The sequence below is a fragment of the Physella acuta genome, unplaced genomic scaffold, assembly GCF_028476545.2.
Source record: "Physella acuta isolate Inbredline_101_S28 unplaced genomic scaffold, ASM2847654v3 ptg000360l, whole genome shotgun sequence".
NCBI lineage: Eukaryota > Metazoa > Mollusca > Gastropoda > Physidae > Physella > Physella acuta.
Window position 1 is genome coordinate 207185 of NW_026731879.1, and position 21233 is coordinate 228417.

At 46.4% G+C, this 21233-nt stretch overlaps 1 protein-coding gene across 1 annotated transcript; it reads right to left on the reverse strand.

Annotated features, from left to right (window-relative positions):
* Window positions 1–19771: 19771 nt before the first annotated feature.
* On the reverse strand, window positions 19772–20750 carry LOC131941382 (mucin-2-like). Its single transcript, XM_059300627.1, has 2 exons — window positions 20735–20750; window positions 19772–20592 (listed from the first exon to the last, which is right to left on the reverse strand). The coding sequence occupies exons 1-2, from the start codon at window positions 20748–20750 to the stop codon at window positions 19772–19774; spliced, it is 837 nt and encodes a 278-aa protein (XP_059156610.1).
* Between the last annotated feature and the right edge of the window lie 483 nt (window positions 20751–21233).

A 21233-nucleotide genomic window follows, 5' to 3' on the forward strand; every position in this document is an offset into this window, starting at 1 on the left:
AATGTTCCTTTAAATGTTCCTCTAAATGTTTATCTAAATGTTCCTTTAAATAATAACATTTTCCTATAAATGTTCCTTCAAATGTTCCTCTATATGTTCCTCTAAATGTTCCTTTAAATAATATGTTTCTACCTAGAACATTCGATGCTAAATATATTCTTTGAAAAAAAAATAACACGGGAATAGAAGAAAAGGAACTGGAGTATTCTTGTCATAAACGCTAATATCGCAGCTGGCTAGTTCTGGTCGGCCGGAGACCACAGGCGAATAGAATGGAGAAATGAAATTTTTAAAAACGATCTAATATCAAAGGCGCGGATTAGATTTCCGCTCATGCGGAAACTTGCTGGAAACTGAATAAAAATGAGATCCGAGAAGCAGGGACTTCAACATGTTCCTTCCAATGTATTTTCACGCACCCCCGGCCCCAAATTGGGGGGTGATTTTGTTGGAATCGGCGTGCGGATGGCTGCTACTGATTGCCATCAATATGATCTATTCCACATCACTGGCGTCGGGGGGGGGGGGGGGCAATCATTGGAGATCGTCTCAAGGGAGAAAACCAGTACAGTAAAAGCTCTTATCTCTTTTTCAGTTACCGCGAGCTACCACCCCCCCTCCCCCCCACACACACACTTCCAGCCTGTAGTGTGAGTTAACGTTGCCACCCCTCCCCCCCCTAAAGTGGTAGTTAACGTTGCCACCCCTCCCCCCCCCCCCCTAATATTCTATTTTAACAGACAAGCACACGCACACACATCTATGCGCAGGTTACGTAAGAATAACACAAAACTACTCCCACCATCCCAGCGTATCACCCCCCACCATCCCAGCGTATCACCCCCCACCCCATCCCAGCATATCACCCCCCCCCACCATCCCAGCATATCAACCCCCCCCACCATCCCAGCATATCACCCCCCCCCCCCACCATCCCAGCGTATCACCCCCCACCATCCCAGCATATCACCCCCCCCCCCCCCCCCACCATCCCAGCATATCACCCCCCCACCATCCCAGCATATCACCCCCCCCACCATCCCAGCGTATCACCCCCCACCATCCCAGCATATCACCCCCCCCCCCCCACCATCCCAGCGTATCACCCCCCACCATCCCAGCATATCACCCCCCCCCACCATCCCAGCGTATCACCCCCCACCATCCCAGCATATCACCCCCCACCATCCCAGCATATCACCCCCCACCATCCCAGCGTATCACCCCCCACCATCCCAGCATATCACCCCCCACCATCCCAGCGTATCACCCCCCACCATCCCAGCATATCACCCCCCCCCCCCACCATCCCAGCGTATCACCCCCCCACCATCCCAGCATATCACCCCCCCCCCCACCATCCCAGCATATCACCCCCCCCCCCACCATCCCAGCATATCACCCCCCCCCCCCACCATCCCAGCGTATCACCCCCCACCATCCCAGCATATCACCCCCCCCCCCACCATCCCAGCGTATCACCCCCCACCATCCCAGCGTATCACCCCCCCCCCCCACCATCCCAGCGTATCACCCCCCACCATCCCAGCATATCACCCCCCCCCCCCACCATCCCAGCATATCACCCCCACCCCACCATCCCAGCATATCACCCCCCCCCCACCATCCCAGCGTATCACCCCCCACCATCCCAGCATATCACCCCCCCCCCCACCATCCCAGCATATCACCCCCACCCCACCAGACCAGCGTATCACCCCCCCCCCCACCATCCCAGCATATCACCCCCCCCCCCCACCATCCCAGCATATCACCCCCCCCCCCCACCATCCCAGCATATCACCCCCCCCCCCCACCATCCCAGCATATCACCCCCCCCCCCCCACCATCCCAGCATATCACCCCCCCCCCCCACCATCCCAGCATATCACCCCCCCCCCCACCATCCCAGCATATCACCCCCCCCCCCCACCATCCCAGCATATCACCCCCCCCCCCCCACCATCCCAGCATATCACCCCCACCCCACCATCCCAGCATATCACCCCCCACCATCCCAGCATATCACCCCCCCACCCCCACCATCCCAGCATATCACCCCCACCCCACCATCCCAGCATATCACCCCCACCATCCCAGCATATCACCCCCCACCATCCCAGCGTATCACCCCCCCCCCCACCAACCCAGGGTATCATACTCCCCCCCACCAACCCCGCGTATCACCCCCCCCCCCCCCCCCACCAACCCCGCGTATCAATCCCCCCCTCCCCCCAACAGCCCAACGTATCCTCTCCCCAATTACAAAAAGAATTTTATAGTTCTCGCACACTTCCGCTACCAGAGGGAGGGGGGGGGGGGGGAGGGGGGGGAGGGGAGGACGGTCCATCTCTCGCCTCTAAAGACCAGTTCAAATTTAGCCGCGACAAGATGAGAGTAAGCGTCCTCTACGGTCTGGGGGGGGGGGGGGGGGCGGGGGGAGAGAGGGTGAGCGCTCTCTAGATTCTGAGGGATTTTAAAGAGGTCCAATTTGTAGGCGGCTGGGAGGGGTGGGGACGGGCAGATAACCGAGTTTTGTATTCTAGTAGTTTGGAATTATCTGAGAGGAGCGTTTAGAAAGATTAATCTCATGTGAATGGGCAGGGCAAGTAGAGTTTCGACAGCTAGATATCTTGTAGACATTATTTAGTTTCTTCACGTACAGTTTTAGTTTGATAAAGGTTTCAATTGGAATCTCAACATTTCAAAATATTATTAGTTCTGACATTCCATTTTCAATTTAAAACACACATAACATTCCTTCATTTTTTATACAACTACTAAGTATTATTTTTTAGTGGAGCAATTGCTGTAGTTGACAGTAACATTGACAGTAACATTAATGTAGGACCACATCAACACACCTACAGAGAAATGTAAAGCCAATATTTTGCTGCCTGAATATAATGCTAATGTAACCAGTTGAAGCTTGTGCTAATGTAACCAGTTGAAGCTTGTGCTAATGTAACCAGTTGAAGCTTGTGCTAATGTAACCAGTTGAAGCTTGTGCTAATGTAACCAGTTGAAGCTTGTGCTAATGTAACCAGTTGAAGCTTGTGCTAATGTAACCAGTTGAAGCTGTTGCTGGTGCTAATGTAACCAGTTGAAGCTGTTGCTGGTGCTAATGTAACCAGTTGAAGCTGTTGCTGGTGCTAATGTAATCAGTTGAAGCTGTTGCTGGTGCTAATGTAATCAGTTGAAGCTGATGCTAATGTAACCAGCTGAAGCTGGTGCTAATGTAACCAGTTGAAGCTTGTGCTAATGTAACCCAGCACGAAATGAACTAGAAATTACAAGTGCCAGCCTAACGAAGCAGACTACAATGGCGCCCAGGACAAAGACGCCCTAATGGACCCCCTGATGGTACCAGGGTAGGGCGAATATTTCTGTTTGATGTCAATGGAAATTTGTTTTGTAATATTGCATTCATCGCAGTAGGCTTGCATTAGTGGCTGACGAAGTCAATCCATCTAAACATTTAGAGAAACAATTGGCTAAAAGTGGAGGGAACGGAATGGCCGTAGTCAACTTGATCACCTGCTGTTTATGTTAGTGTTGTTCTGTCTGTTGTCTGTTGTCTGATTTGTCTGTTGTCTGTTTTGTCTGTTGTCTGTTTTGTCTGTTGTCTGTTTTGTCTGTCGTCTGATTTGTCTGTTGTCTGATTTGTCTGTTGTCTGATTTGTCTTTTGTCTGTTGTCTGTTTTGTCTGTTGTCTGTTGTCTGATTTGTCTGTTGTCTGTTTTGTCTGTTGTCTGTTTTGTCTGTTGTCTGTTGTCTGATTTGTCTGTTGTCTGATTTGTCTTTTGTCTGTTGTCTGTTTTGTCTGTTGTCTGTTGTCTGATTTGTCTGTTGCTTGTTGTCTGTTGTCTGATTTGTCTGTTGTCTGTTGGTTCCGTGAAAATATTTTATATTTTTAGCGTATTCTCTATAATCATAAAGTAAAATCTTGTTTTAATTAAGTTATATCTTAATGTAACCTTTTCAAATGTTACCTAATAGAAATAACAAACAGTGATATCATTACAGCCGAACGAAAGCTAATTATTTATTCTGTTTTTATCGGCCTAGATATCTGGAATCGGGTTTCTCCGATGGACCAACCGACCTTAATTAAAAGCGAGGCTTGACCGATGACCTAAATTAAAAGTTCAATTGGCCTTCACCCTTACAGGACTGCACGCTGTTATGTCCTTTACCCTTACAGTCGTGCACGCTGTTCTGTCCTTCACTCTTACAGGACTGCACGCTGTTCTGTCCTTCACTCTTACAGGACTGCACGCTGTTCTGTCCTTCACTCTTACAGGACTGCACGCTGTTCTCATATACGTATATAGTTCACTGGTTTTATCCTACCATTACATTCTACAGCTACCATTACATTTCACAATGACCGTTAGATTTTTGTGTGTCACATTCCCCTAACTGTACCTGCCCCCCCCCCCCCCTCCGCCACCACATGACCCACCAACACAGGAGATATTGATTGGCGGGGCGACCCTCGGCCGTCACCCTCGGCCCGCCATGGCCCACCAGACCCAGATGGACCCTACTTTTGTTTTATGGAGGATCTCAGCTAGCTGGGTACATCGGCACGTGCTTCGTGAGGGTTGGGGGGCGGGGCGTGTGGTTTGGGGGACGAGGCCTGCTCTTAACAATCTGAGAAATTCACCGACAAAAACAGCGATTTCGGCGCAATTATTGAAAACGTCGGGAAATTTTTCCCGATTGAAATTCCTCGTGACTTGACCGCTCTACTCAGGATCGTGACGTCAATGGGGTCATGTCTGACTCACTATCCCTTCACACTTTTACCTCACACTTTTTACCTCACACTTTTACCCCACACTTTTTACCTCACACTTTTTACCCCACACTTCACGACTAAATCGTCCCTCACAATGTATCACGTGATCACATCAAACCCCATGGATGAAAATGTTATCGCCATTAATGGACGCGTGATAGAGCCATCTTGACATAAATGAAGCAATGATACACACAGCTTTAGACCACTCTAGTTCTTAATGTGTCTGTTTGATGTACCGTCCTGTCATACCCCCCCCCCCCCACCCCCCACTCTAGATGACTGTGCTGTAAAGATTAACGTCGATCTAAACAATGGCCTGGTGTAAACAATGGCCTGGTGTAAACAATGGTCACTTGATGGTGATTGTACTTTTTAAATATTTGTTGTACATTTACTGCCGGCAGCGGTATACAGATCACATAGTAACCACCACAACAACTGACCATTACTGACCAAAAACAAGCGATCAGGTATGTGTCTAGCACTACATGCCATGCACTACATGTCATGCACTACATGTCATGCACTACATGTCATGCACTACATGTCATGCACTACATGTCATGCACTACATGTCATGCACTACATGTCATGCACTACATGTCATGCACTAGTTGCACCATTTGTCATGAGCCGTGACACCCTGGTCTGTGAGCCATGGTATCGCATTGGCTTGTCTTGTATTCGATACCATCAGCAAGTATCGTATATCGTGGCAGGGATGGATTGATAACATGCCATTAAAATAGTGAGTGCAATCCGATGTCCTTACTTGTACTCGATACCACCGAAGTCATCGAATATGTTGTTCCACACGATTATTGTTTTTACAGTTTCTCCACCCCCACCCTCCCCCACCCCCACCCTCGTCCCCACCCCCGCCCCACATATTCCAGCGTTGACCCGTGTCCAGCTAATATCACCGTCCTGTGCTATCGTCTGTCAAACCAGAGTTGCCGGCCATGTCTTAGCCGGCCTCTTATAACCGGCTCCTCCGGCCATGCACTTGCAATGGTCAATAAAGCCGGCAGCGGCCGGCAAAGCGCCGGTTTGACAGGGTATATCCATCTGTTTTGACAAGACATCGATAAAACATCCAGGGGGAATTAATTTTTCATGTTCGACGCTTGCCTACATTCTCGGTTCTTGGGGAGCGACGTAATGACCAGAGTTCGTGTGTTGGGACATAGACGGCCAGAGTTCGTGTGTTGGGACATGGACGGCCAAAGTTCGTGTGTTGGGACATGGACGGCCAGAGTTCGTGTGTTGGGACATGGACGGCCAGAGTTCGTGTGTTGGGACATGGACGGCCAGAGTTCGTGTGTTGGGACATGGACGGCCAGAGTTCGTGTGTTGGGACATAGACGGCCAGAGTTCGTGTGTTGGGACATAGACGGCCAGAGTTCGTGTGTTGGGACATAGACGGCCAGAGTTCGTGTGTTGGGACATGGACGGCCAGAGTTCGTGTGTTGGGACATGGACGGCCAAAGTTCGTGTGTTGGGACATGGACGGCCAGATTTCGTGTGTTGGGACATGGACGGCCAAAGTTCGTGTGTTGGGACATGGACGGCCAGAGTTCGTGTGTTGGGACATGGACGGCCAGAGTTCGTGTGTTGGGACATGGACGGCCAAAGTTCGTGTGTTGGGACATGGACGGCCAGAGTTCGTGTGTTGGGACATGGACGGCCAGAGTTCGTGTGTTGGGACATGGACGGCCAGAGTTCGTGTGTTGGGACATGGACGGCCAAAGCTCGTGTGTTGGGACATAGACGGCCCACTTCTTAGGTTAAGACATAGACGGAAAAAGTGTGTACGCTTTGGACGTAGATATCAATAGTTCGTACGTTGGAGCATAGTCACAATTTGTTCGTTTGTTGAGAAACATGTATCAACAGTTCGTATGCTCGGACACATATAGCAACAGTTCATATGTTGGGACACATATAGCAACAGTTCGTATGTTGGGACATAGATGACCAAATTCGATGCAGGAAATTTAACGTCCACTTTTGGGGTGTTGTAACAGATATTGAAGATGACAGTGGGTTGGAGATAGTGCATCAGAGCATCTTCAGATGGACTGACGGAAATAGATTTATGTCACAGACGGAATAGATTTATACCATAGACTGACGGAAATAGATTTATACCACAGACTGACAGAATAGATTTATACCATAGACTCACGGAATAGATTTATACCATAGACTGACGGAATAGATTTATACCACAGACTGACGGAATAGATTTATACCACAGACTGAAGAATAGACGTGTCAGACAGACAGGGGATAGATGGATAGAAAAATAGATTTATTGAGAGTACGTGCACAAAGGCAAGAGGGGGGGGGGGGCTAGAACGATGATTGAAAGATTGAGTGAATCAAAATTGATGAAATAAAAGTTGATTTTAGAAAGATTGGATGTATAAAGATTGATGAAAGAAACCCTGGCTATGACAGACGGGCTGAGAGAGAAAAGATTGATGAAAGAAACCCTGGCTATGACAGACGGGCTGAGAGAGAAAAGATTGATGAAAGAAACCCTGGCTATGACAGACGGGCTGAGAGAGACGCGGCCAGCACAGATTAAACTCGACAATCTCGACTGGCTTTATCTTGATTAATTACTTTATTAATACATTTTTAATTAATCGCACACCGCCGTCATTATTTTTTTAATGAATGTCTCTGAAAGTTTCAATGTTGGACGGGGAACAACAAACTCTAGCAGCCGATTGATTTGTTTGTATGTGTGTCTAGGTGTGTATATGTGCACTATTAATATGGCTGAGTGCAAATGTGTGTATATGGATGTTTATGTGTGTATGAGTGTGTGTGTGTTTGTACATGTGTATAAATGTACAAAAACACCACTCTCCCCAAAAAAAAAACACAAATCAAATATAATCATGGCCATCTTGTGTTGGTGGCCATCTTGTATTGGTGGCCATCTTGTGTTGGTGGCCATCTTGTGTTGGTGGCCATCTTGTGTTGGTGGCCATCTTGTGTTGGTGGCCATCTTGTGTCAGTGCATAAAGGTCAGGGGAGGTCACGTACAGGGTTCTGATTTAAATCTTGGCAAATCCCTACCGTTCTACCAGGACTTTTGTCCTGATGTCCTACAATGTTTGACTTTTTTGTCCTGATGTCCTACAATGTTTGACTTTTTTGTCCTGATGTCCTACAATGTTTGACTTTTTTGTCCTGATGTCCTACAATGTTTGACTTTTTTGTCCTGATGTCCTATATTGTTTGACTTTTTTGTCCTGATGTCCTACAATGTTTGACTTTTTTGTTCTGATGTCCTACAATGTTTGACTTTTTTGTCCTGATGTCCTACAATGTTTGACTTTTTTGTCCTGATGTCCTACAATGTTTGACTTTTTTGCCCTGATGTCCTACAATGTTTGACTTTTTTTGTCCTGATGTCCTACAGGACAATGTTTGACTTTTTTGTCCTGATGTCCTACAATGTTTGACATTTTTGTCCTGATGTCCTACAATGTTTGACTTTTTTGTCCTGATGTCCTATATTGTTTGACTTTTTTGTCCTGATGTCCTACAATGTTTGACTTTTTTGTCCTGATGTCCTACAATGTTTGACTTTTCTGTCCTGATGTCCTACAGGACAATGTTTGACTTTTCTGTCCTGATGTCCTACAGGACATTGTTTGACTTTGCTGTCCTGATGTCCTACAATGTTTGACTTTTTTGTCCTGATGTCCTACAATGTTTGACTTTTTTGTCCTGATGTCCTACAATGTTTGACTTTTTTGTCCTGTTGTCCTACAGGACATTGTTTGACTTTGCTGTCCTGATGTCCTACAATGTTTGACTTTTCTGTCCTGATGTCCTACAGGACATTGTTTGACTTTTCTGTCCTGATGTCCTACAATGTTTGACTTTTCTGTCCTGATGTCCTACATGACATTGTTTGACTTTTTTGTCCTGATGTTCTACAATGTTTGACTTTTTTGTCCTGATGTCCTACAATGTTTGACTTTTCTGACCTGATGTCCTACAGGACATTGTTTGACTTTTTTGTCCTGATGTCCTACAATGTTTGACTTTTTTGTCCTGATGTCCTACACTGTTTGACTTTTTTGTCCTGATGTCCTACAGGACATTGTTTGACTTTGCTGTCCTGATGTCCTACAATGTTTGACTTTTCTGTCCTGATGTCCTACAGGACATTGTTTGACTTTTCTGTCCTGATGTCCTACAATGTTTGACTTTTCTGTCCTGATGTCCTACAGGACATTGTTTGACTTTTTTGTCCTGATGTCCTACAATGTTTGACTTTTTTGTCCTGATGTCCTACAATGTTTGACTTTTCTGTCCTGATGTCCTACAGGACATTGTTTGACTTTTTTGTCCTGATGTCCTACAATGTTTGACTTTTTTGTCCTGATGTCCTACAATGTTTGACTTTTTTGTCCTGATGTCCTACAGGACATTGTTTGACTTTGCTGTCCTGATGTCCTACAATGTTTGACTTTTCTGTCCTGATGTCCTACAGGACATTGTTTGACTTTTCTGTCCTGATGTCCTACAATGTTTGACTTTTCTGTCCTGATGTCCTACAGGACATTGTTTGACTTTTTTGTCCTGATGTCCTAAAATGTTTGACTTTTTTGTCCTGATGTCCTACAATGTTTGACTTTTTTGTCCTGATGTCCTACAGGACATTGTTTGACTTTGCTGTCCTGATGTCCTACAATGTTTGACTTTTCTGTCTTGATGTCCTACAGGACATTGTTTGACTTTTCTGTCCTGATGTCCTACAATGTTTGACTTTTCTGTCCTGATGTCCTACAGGACATTGTTTGACTTTTTTGTCCTGATGTTCTACAATGTTTGACTTTTTTGTCCTGATGTCCTACAATGTTTGACTTTTCTGTCCTGATGTCCTACAGGACATTGTTTGACTTTTTTGTCCTGATGTCCTACAATGTTTGACTTTTTTGTCCTGATGTCCTACAATGTTTGACTTTTTTTGTCCTGATGTCCTACAAGACAATGTTTGACTTTTCTACTCACCCAAAGCAAGTCCAACAAGCCTGACCTGTTTGTTTTGTCGATGTTTTAACTTTTAATTAGCGTCATTTTAATTAACGTTCTCATTTTTTGTGGTAATTAACTTCAACGTGAAGAGAGAAAAAAATTGTGTCATTAAATTATATAAACAAGACACGCGTGATATAAATCGATCACCCAACATGGGGTAGGTAACGCGAGGGTGACAGGGACGACATGGGGTGACATGGGGTGACACGGGGTGACATGGGGTGACATGGGTGACATGGGGTGACATGGGCTGACATGGGCTGACATGGGGTGACATGGGGTGATATGGGGTGACATGGGGTGACACGGGGTGACACGGGGTGACATGGGGTGACATGGGGTGACATCGTGTATGTAACGAGATGGTGTATGGTAGATTTGAAATAAACACCTTACAAAGAGGCTCAGTTTGTCTTTTCTAAGCTTCACAATGTAGTAACACCTGGATTTACGTACCCTACATGAACTAACCCCACGATTCATGGACCCTCCATGAACTAACCCCACGATTCATAGACCCTACATGAACTTACCCCACGATTCATGGACCCTCCATGAACTTACCCCAAGATTCATGGACCCTACATGAACTAACTCCACGACCCACGATTCATGGACCCTACATGAACTAACCCCACGACCCACGATTCATGGACCCTACATGAACTAACCCCACGATTCATGGACCCTACATGAACTAACCCAAGACCTATGACACGTGACCAGGCGCGAGCCATTCATCGACCAAATTCTCGCGACCGTTGAGTACCACGTGTGACGTCATCAAGAGTCGCGTTGTTAACTTCCGCTAGCAGAGTTCAAGAGGTCTGAAGTGTGTCAAATATGCATGACTTCCCTTTCGTCATGCACGACTGCTGACAATGGCTGACAATGGCAGGCTAGCTGACAATGAGTGGCCAGTTAGGTTGTAGCTTGCCATGTTCAAATGTCAGAGTCAGACTAAAGTCGGACAAAAGTCAGACAAAAGTCAGACAACAGTTGGACAAAAGTCGGACAAAAGTCGGACAAAAGTCGGACAAAAGTCAGACAAAAGTCAGACAAAAGTCAGACAAAAGTCAGACAAAAGTCAGACAAAAGTCAGACAAAAGTCAGACAAAAGTCGGACAAAAGTCGGACAAAAGTCGGACAAAAGTCGGACAAAAGTCGGACAAAAGTCGGACAAAAGTCAGACAAAAGTCAGACAAAAGTCAGACAAAAGTCAGACAAAAGTCGGACAAAAGTCAGACAAAAGTCAGACAAAAGTTCAAGGATGGATTCACTACAAAGTCACGTGATTAAAGGATGCAGGGCATGACGTCATGAAATTATGACACGCAGTCAAACAAAAGTCTCAGGGTTGTGTCACCATTGAGACCTAGCAGTGTGTCACCATTGAGGCCTAGCATTGTGTCACCATTGAGACCTAACATTGTGTCACCATTGAGACCTAGCATTGTGTCACCATTGAGACCTAGCATTGTGTCACCATTGAGTCCTAACATTGTGTCACCATTGAGACCTAGCATTGTGTCACCATTGAGACCTAGCATTGTGTCACCATTGAGTCCTAGCATTGTGTCACCATTGAGTCCTAGCATTGTGTCACCATTGAGACCTAGCATTGTGTCACCATTGAGACCTAGCATTGTGTCACCATTGAGACCTAGCATTGTGTCACCATTGAGACCTAGCATTGTGTCACCATTGAGTCCTAACATTGTGTCACCATTGAGACCTAGCATTGTGTCACCATTGAGACCTAGCATTGTGTCACCATTGAGTCCTAGCATTGTGTCACCATTGAGTCCTAGCATTGTGTCACCATTGAGACCTAGCATTGTGTCACCATTGAGACCTAGCATTGTGTCACCATTGAGACCTAGCATTGTGTCACCATTGAGACCTAGCATTGTGTCACCATTGAGACCTAGCATTGTGTCACCATTGAGACCTAGCATTGTGTCACCATTGAGACCTAGCATTGTGTCACCATTGAGACCTAGCATTGTGTCACCATTGAGACCTAACATTGTGTCACCATTGAGTCCTAGCATTGTGTCACCATTGAGACCTAGCATTGTGTCACCATTGAGACCTAGCATTGTGTCACCATTGAGACCTAGCATTGTGTCACCATTGAGACCTAGCATTGTGTCACCATTGAGACCTAGCATTGTGTCACCATTGAGACCTAGCATTGTGTCACCATTGAGACCTAGCATTGTGTCACCATTGAGACCTAGCATTGTGTCACCATTGAGACCTAGCAGTGTGTCACCATTGAGACCTAACATTGTGTCACCATTGAGACCTAGCATTGTGTCACCAACCAGGACAGGTTTGTGACCCAGTTTGGCCACCCCCCACCCCTAGGCAGAGTTTCTTCCAGGCATCTCTTCGGGGGGGGGGGGGGAGCTCCCCCCCCCCCCCCCCTGAAAACTTCTACCGCCTCCCCCCCCCCCCCCCCCGAACGAAATGAAATTTATATAATTTATATAGAAAATATATACTTTTAACAGTGTCCGCCCCTCCCCCCCAAGAAAGTCTACCGCCCCCCCCCACGAAAATTTCAAGTGCCCCCCCCCCCCCCCGGAGAAAAAAGTGTGGAAGAAACACTGCCCCTAGGTAGGTTCTGTCGGTGAAAATACGTCATTGGTAAATCTGCGTACGTTGGTCAGGGTCAGGGTCAGGGTTGTCTAGTGTCAGGTGATCTATTTCTGCACATCTAAGAGATGACGTCACCAGTGATGGTGTCACCATTGATGGTGTCACCACGTGTTTATATTAGGAGTCGAGTGAGTTATGGCCCCTGTTGGGTCGCGCATGCGCACTCCTCTACCAGGGTGCACTGCCACATTAATCCTGCAGCAATTAACAGCAACAACAGCACCAACCACAACTACCCACCGCTCCAGCAGCCCCAACCACCGTCTGATTGTTACACCAGGGGGAAGTGACAAAAGGGATCCAGCACTGGAATAAACGCACACGGAAACACCATTACGTGCCGGCATCAACTGCCGGCTTCAATAGCCGGAACATGCTATCAAAGCTGCTGATGCGGAGAGCTGGTCCTATCATGCATTGGCAGCCGGTACCGGTCGTCACGTGGTGCCGAGGTCTGGGGAATAATTGTGTGGGGACAAAATGTGTGGGGACAAATGTGTGGGTCCATCATTGTGTGGGGACAAAGTGTGTGGGTCCATCATTGTGTGGGGACAAAGTGTGTGGGTCCATCACTGTGTGGGGACAAAGTGTGTGGGTCCATCACTGTGTGGGGACAAAGTGTGTGGGGATACAATATGTGGATAAGACATTGTGCGGTACCTTGTTACGTCGATATTAATACACAGCCCCCTTCCTTCACCCCCCCCTACCCCCCCCCCCCCCATCCCCCCCCCACACACACACACACCACACTGAGATCACAAGTACCGCACCAAGATGAAATCGATTTGGAACAAAAATGTGAACGGAAAAAACATCTCCTCTACTCAATGGTCTTATCTTTGAAGACCTCTCAAACACAATGGGATTCATTTCCGGAGGGAGAGAAAATAAAATGAAAAAATAACTTGAGCCACGCCCACACGAGCTGATAGCCCTTGGTGTAAAGATAATGGGAACATGATATTTGTAGCGGTGGGAACATGATATTTGTAGCGGTGGGAACATGATATTTGTAGCGGTGGGAACATGATATTTGTGGCGGTGGGAACATGAATTTTGTAGGGGTGGGAACATGATATTTGTAGCGGTGGGAACATGATATTCGTAGCGATGGGAACATGATATATGGAGCGGTGGGAACATGATATTTGTAGCGGTGGGGACATGATATTTGTAGCGGTGGGGACATGATATTTGTAGCGGTGGGAACATGATATTTGTAGCGGTGGGGACATGATATTTGTAGCGGTGGGAACATGATATTTGTAGCGGTGGGAACATGATATTTGTAGCGGTGGGAACATGATATTTGTAGCGGTGGGGACATGATATTTGTAGCGGTGGGAACATGATATTTGTAGCGGTGGGAACATGATATTTGTAGCGGTGGGAACATGATATTTGTAGCGGTGGGAACATGATATTTGTACCGGTGGGAACATGATATTTGTACCGATGGGAACATGATATTTGTAGCGGTGGGAACATGATATTTGTAGCGGTGGGAACATGATATTTATAGCGGTGGGAACATGATATTTGTAGCGGTGGGAACATGATATTTGTACCGATGGGAGCATGATATTTGTAGCGGTGGGAACATGATATTTGTAGCGGTGGGAACATGATATTTGTAGCGATGGGAACATGATATTTGTAGCGATGGGAACATGATATTTGTAGCGGTGGGAACATGATATTTGTAACGTTGGGAACATATTTGTAGCGGTGGGAACATGCTATTTGTAGCGGTGGGAACATGATATTTGTAGTGGTGGGAACATGATATTTGTAGCGGTGGGAACATAATATTTGTAGTGATGGGAACATGATATTTGTGGCGGTGGGAACATGAATTTTGTAGCGGTGGGAACATGATATTTGTAGCGGTGGGAACATGATATATGTAGCGGTGGGAACATGATATTTGTAGCGGTGGGGACATGATATTTGTAGTGATGGGAACATGATATTTGTAGCGGTGGGAACATGATATTTGTAGCGGTGGGAGCATGATATTTGTAGCGGTGGGAACATGATATTTGTAGCGGTGGGAACATGATATTTGTAGCGATGGGACCATGATATTTGTAGCAGTGGGAACATGATATTTGTAGCGGTGGGAACATGATATTTGTAGCGGTGGGCACACGATATTCGTAGACTAACGTGACACAAACCATGAGACTAACGTGTCACAAACCATGAGACTAACGTGACACAAACCATGAGACTAACGTGACACAAACCATGAGACTGACGTGACACAAACCATGAGACTGACGTGACACAAACCATGAGACTAACGTGACAAAAACCAAGAGACTAACGTGACAAAAACCCTGAGACTAACGTGACAAAAACCATGAGACTAACGTGACACAAGTATTGAGACTAACGTGACACAAACCATGAGACTAACGTGACACAAGTATTGGGACTAACGTGACACAAACCATGAGACTGACGTGACACAAACCATGAGACTAACGTGACACAAACCATGAGACTAACGTGACACAAACCACGAGACTAACGTGACACAAGTATTGAGACTAACGTGACACAAACCATGAGACTGACGTGACACATACCATGATACTAACGTGACGCAAACCAAGAGACTAACGTGACACTACTAGAACACTAGATAACATCGCCTAACATACCACGCTATACAAGAATGTTGGCTGTGATTAATCAACTAATTAGTTATCAATAAACCAACAGAGACACACGCCTCCCAGAAAGAAAATGGGGGGGGGGAGAACTTTTGTTTCCTACCATGTCTTCCCCTCCCACCAGCCCTCACACTAAAGTGGCAATCAATTCTCCTGTAGGATGTCGTCTGGTAATCCAGTAAGCCACTGGGAGCAGACACAAATAGCAGACACAAATGGCAGACACAAATGGCAGACACAAATGGGAGACACAAATGGCAGACACAAATGGCAGACACAAATGGCAGACACAAATGGCAGACAGACACAGACGGCAGACACAAATGGCAGACACAAATGGCAGACACAAATGGCAGACACAAATGGCAGACACAAATGGCAGACAGACACAGACGGCAGACACAAATGGCAGACACAAATGGCAGACACAGATGGCAGACACAAATGGCAGACACAAATGGCAGACACAGATGGCAGACACAAATGGCAGACAGACACAGACGGCAGACAAAAGTGGGAGACACAAATAGCAGACACAAATGGCAGACACAAATGGCAGACACAAATGGGTTGGTGGGTTATCCGCTTCCCCTGGCGTATTGTTCTGCCTTTGATATAGTTATATAGTTGTGATATTGTTATCTGCCCTGAGATTGACAAATATGTGATCTGCCCGTGTAGTGTGAGTGCCGCCAGTTGCTTAGTGCAGCAAGGGACACAACTGCATGACCTCACTCTTCTCTCACCCCCCCCCCCTCTCCCCCTTGTTAATAATTGATAGTTTTCCATTCAATTTAACAATACCAATGTTGATTTAAGTTACAAGAAAAACAAATATTCCCCACCCCCCAACACCCCACTCCCACGTTAGTCTGCCGTGTGTGTGTGTTGTCGTGTGTGTGTGTGTGGTGCAATGTTCCCTCTAAGGGGAAAAAGCTACTGTGCACAGTTTATTATATGTGTGCGGTGTTCTTAAAGTCTTATACAAGGTCATATGTATTTCACAAAATGACTGCGCGGCTGCTCAAAAATACTGCGCGGCCGCGCAACCGCGCAGCTTAGAGTGGTACCGTGTGTGTGTGGTGCCGTGTGTGTGTGGTGCCGTGTGTGGTGCCGTCTGCTGAGACAGTTATGGCTGAGACGGTTATGGCTGAGACAGTTATGGCTGAGACAGTTATGGCTGAGACAGTTATGGCTGAGACGGTTATGGCTGAGACAGTTATGGCTGAGACAGTTATGACTGAGACAGTTATGGCTGAGACGGTTATGGCTGAGACAGTTATGGCTGAGACAGTTATGGCTGAGACGGTTATGGATGAGACAGTTATGGCTGAGACAGTTATGGCTGAGACAGTTATAGCTGAGACAGTTATGGCTGAGAGAGTCATGGCTGAGACAGTTATGGCTAAGACAGTAATGGCTGAGACGGTTATGGCTGAGACAGTTCTAGAACTTTTAGAGTCGCTGGGAGTTCTTTCAAGTGTCTTTAAGAGATGACTTTCTATTTATGTCTTAAATGTTATGGATGTCAGCTGTAGCAATGGATGACGTAACGATGACATGACCAAAAGCGAGATAATCTTTGATGCACTAATCCCTGATTAAATTTTGGGAGACCAGGTATTGACCTGATGTGTACAAGAGCGAGTTTGTTTGTTTGTACTTTTGGTGGCTAGGTCACACTGAACTTTAACAACTCAGCGCTAATTATCTATAGCGTTAATTAACTCGCATAAAGATTGTAAAATCCAAAAAAAAATTAAATCACCGAAAGGATTTAATGTTTGAAACATTTTTTAAGTTGAACGTAAATTCAATATTTTTTATTCTTTAAGTTTTCTTTTCTTGTTTTGTTTGTTGTGTTCTAGTTTCATGGTGCAGCCGTCGATACCAAATTTGTCGTCGTTATTCTCTAAATTTTAATAATTAGTTTCATTTTCCTTTCATTTTTTCAAGCAGCCATTTTCCCGTGTTCATCACGTGAGCTATCACGTGACCAGTAGCTGCCCGTGTAATGGTTAATTTATCACACACCCCCACTGACCATCTAGACATTCACACTGACCATCTAGACATTCACACTGACCATCTAGACATTCACACTGACCATCTAGACATTCACACTGACCATCTAGACATTACCACTGACCATCTAGACATTACCACTGACCATCTAGACATTCCTTTGACCATATTTCCTTTAACTGCTTGGACCCCCCCCTCTCCCCATCTACAAAACTGTCCCATGACCCAGAGTGAGCAGGGTTGGGGGGGGAGGGGCGAGTACGATTGCAGCCATCTTAGATCAACACAGCGACCGGACATTTCCTTTGTGGGGCCGGGTAAAGCCGGCAAATCTGGCCGGCACGAAATAGGAGACAATATTTTCCTTCCGGCAGGCGTCAAGAGTCAGAGACTGGTGCAGGAGTCAGGAGTCAGACAACTGAAGCAGACGAGTGAGTCGACCGATGCGACCACTGCACGTGCGACCAGAGGCGGGAAGTTAGCTCTGGGATATCTAGAACATCTTTTAAAACTTCTCTGTTATTCAAAGTTTTTGAAAACAGTTTTCTGTTGACTCCGTCTTTGTGAGTTAGTTGGCCGGGGGTAGGGTTAGGGTGTTGATGAAGGACGGTTGTAAATGTTGATACTTCATTCCAGTCTAGGTTATAAGCATCAGCAAAAGTCAAGATTTGGCGGGAAAACTGGGTCATCCATCAGACGTGAGTGTCACCACAGGCCAGACGACAGCCGAGCAGTTTGCCCAGGGCGATTGCTCCCCCCCCCACCCCTGGGTCTATTACTGCCACCACCCTGGCCCCCCCCCCCACCCCTGGGTCTATTACTGCCACCACCCTGGCCCCCCCCCCCACCCCTGGGTCTATTACTGCCACCTCCCTGGCAGGCGACAGGGCCGGGGACGATCTAGTCAAACAATGCCACGCCCACTAAACACTGCTCACCTCCGTTTCATCAAACACATTTGATGCCCGGCCCTGCCATAAACATCCCCCGAGGGGGGTGGGGCATTCATCATTCCCGGGGGCTCACGACTTCCGGTGACAGCTGTGAGGTATTAAAACACATACGTCATCACAACTTTGAAATACTTACGTCATAGAAACCTGATGGATTAAAACTTTGGGAGAGATTTAATCATTCCATCATCAGGGCACAGTGTGATGGATTAAAGCACATTAATGATTGAAGTAGCACACAGCTTGATGAATTAAAGCACATTCATGATTGAAGTAGCACACAGCTTGATGAATTAAAGCACGAAGGTACAAATGTGATGACGTAATGATTTGTAGACGTCAACTAGAAAGTTTAAGACAAAACAATTTAAAGTGTAGGCTACACTCTCACAAAGACCACCATTTAACCACAGACCACCATTTAGCCACAGACCACCATTTAGCCACAGACCACTATTTAGCCAGAGACCACCATTTAGCCAGAGACCACCATTTAGCCAGAGACCACCATTTAGCCACAGACCACCATTTAGCCAGAGACCACCATTTAGCCAGAGACCACCATTTAGCAACAAACCACCATTTAGCAACAAACCACCATTTAGCAACAAACCACCATTTAGCCACAGACCACCATTTAGCCAGAGACCACCATTTAGCCACAGACCACCATTTAGCCAGAGACCACCATTTAGCCACAGACCACCATTTAGCCAGAGACCACCATTTAGCAACAAACCACCATTTAGCAACAAACCACCATTTAGCAACAAACCACCATTTAGCCACAGACCACCATTTAGCCAGAGACCACCATTTAGCCACAGACCACCATTTAGCCAGAGACCACCATTTAGCCACAGACCACCATTTAGCCACAGACCACCATTTAGCAACAAACCACAATTTAGCAACAAACCACCATTTAGCCACAGACCACCATTTAGCCACAGACCACCATTTAGCCACAGAACTCCATTTAGCCTACTCCCTCTCACAGACCACCATTTAGCCCACCAAAATCAAGCCACGACGCATGCGCCCATCACATTGGGAACGGAATTGCCTCTTGGACCACGTGACTAACCCAATTCTGTGAGCTGGCCGCACCCAGGGGCACAACTCAGGAAACCAGGAACTTAAATGAGGTTTTTGTTTACCTCCCCTGTAGTTCAAACTTCTGGCCGACATATTGAATTAGGGACAAGACGACAGTCTCAAGTTTCTGGCCAGTTGGGCTCTACACATTTCTGGCCAGTTGGGTTCTACACATTTCTGGCCAGTTGGGTTCTACACATTTCTGGCCATTTGGGCTCTACACATTTCTGGCCATTTGGGCTCTACACATTTCTGGCCAGTTGGGCTCTACACATTTCTGGCCATTTGGGCTCTACACATTTCTGGCCATTTGGGCTCTACACATTTCTGGCCATTTGGGCTCTACACATTTCTGGCCATTTGGGCTCTACACATTTCTGGCCAGTTGGGCTCTACACATTTCTGGCCATTTGGGCTCTACACATTTCTGGCCATTTGGGCTCTACACATTTCTGGCCAGTTGGGTTTTACACATTTTTGGCCGGTTTACTTTTACGTATTTCGTGTGGAGAGTCTTGTCCTGGTGTGGAGAGTCTTTGGTGTGGAGAGTCTTGTGGAGAGTCTTGTCCTGGAGTGGAGAGTCTTGTGGAGAGTCTTGTCCTGGTGTGGAGGGTCTTGTGGAGAGTCTTGTCCTGGTGTGGAGAGTCTTGTGGAGAGTCTTGTCCTGGTGTGGAGAGTCTTGTGGAGAGTCTTGTCCTGGTGTGGAGAGTCTTGTGGAGAGTCTTGTCCTGGTGTGGAGAGTCTTGTGGAGAGTCTTGTGGAGAGTCTTGTCCTGGTGTGGAGGGTCTTGTGGAGAGTCTTGTGGAGAGTCTTGTGGAGAGTCTTGTCCTGGTGTGGAGAGTCTTGTGGAGAGTCTTGTGGAGAGTCTTGTGGAGAGTCTTGTCCTGGTGTGGAGGGTCTTGTGGAGAGTCTTGTGGAGAGTCTTGTGGAGAGTCTTGTGGAGAGTCTTGTCCTGGTGTGGAGAGTCTTGTGGAGAGTCTTGTGGAGAGTCTTGTGGAGAGTCTTGTCCTGGTGTGGAGGGTCTTGTGGAGAGTCTTGTCCTGGTGTGGAGAGCCTTGTCCTGGTGTGGAGAGCCTTGTCCTGGTGTGGAGAGTCTTGTGGAGAGTCTTGTCCTGGTGTGGAGAGTCTTGTCCTGGTGTGGAGAGTCTTGTGGAGAGTCTTGTCCTGGTGTGGAGAGCCTTGTCCTGGTGTGGAGAGTCTTGTCCTGGTGTGGAGGGTCTTGTGGAGAGTCTTGTCCTGGTGTGGAGAGCCTTGTCCTGGTGTGGAGAGTCTTGTGGAGAGTCTAGTCCTGGTGTGGAGAGTCTTGTGGAGAGTCTTGTCCTGCTGTGGAGAGTCTTATCCTATGCTCACTTTATAACAGTAGCCTTAATTTTAACAGCTAAAGGGAAATAACCGAAAAAACTAAAAACTAAAATGTATTTAACGATTACTTCCCTGTATAGCCATAATAGAACAACAATAAAGTGATGGAAATAAAATAGATATTTATTTTAGTATCGTTTTGACCCACACTGGCTAGCAGGACGAGCTAAAAATGTGCGCCTGCCCTCATTGATATATTGGTGGCAAAAACATGGTTGGTGGGGATGTTGTGGAGGTGTTGGTGGGTGTTGTGGGGATGTTGTGGGGATGTTGTGGAGGTGTTGTCCCGAGAGCTTACACTAGTCATATTTTATTTAAAAACTTGATCTTTAAAGTTTTGTAAACAAAAAAAAAACAACTATAAAGTGGGACTGTCAGAAATCGATCTCGGAGTTCCTGTACAGCTAATCAATGTTTGTTTTACGAAAGTGAAACATCAGGTTATAACTTAGGCTCGATGAAAATAAATAGAAATGTAGTCTTAAACTCAACAAATTATTTTCAAGTTCTCTGGATTTGCAACTTTTATAAAATTGATCCTACAAAATATTAAATTTGAGAATTATT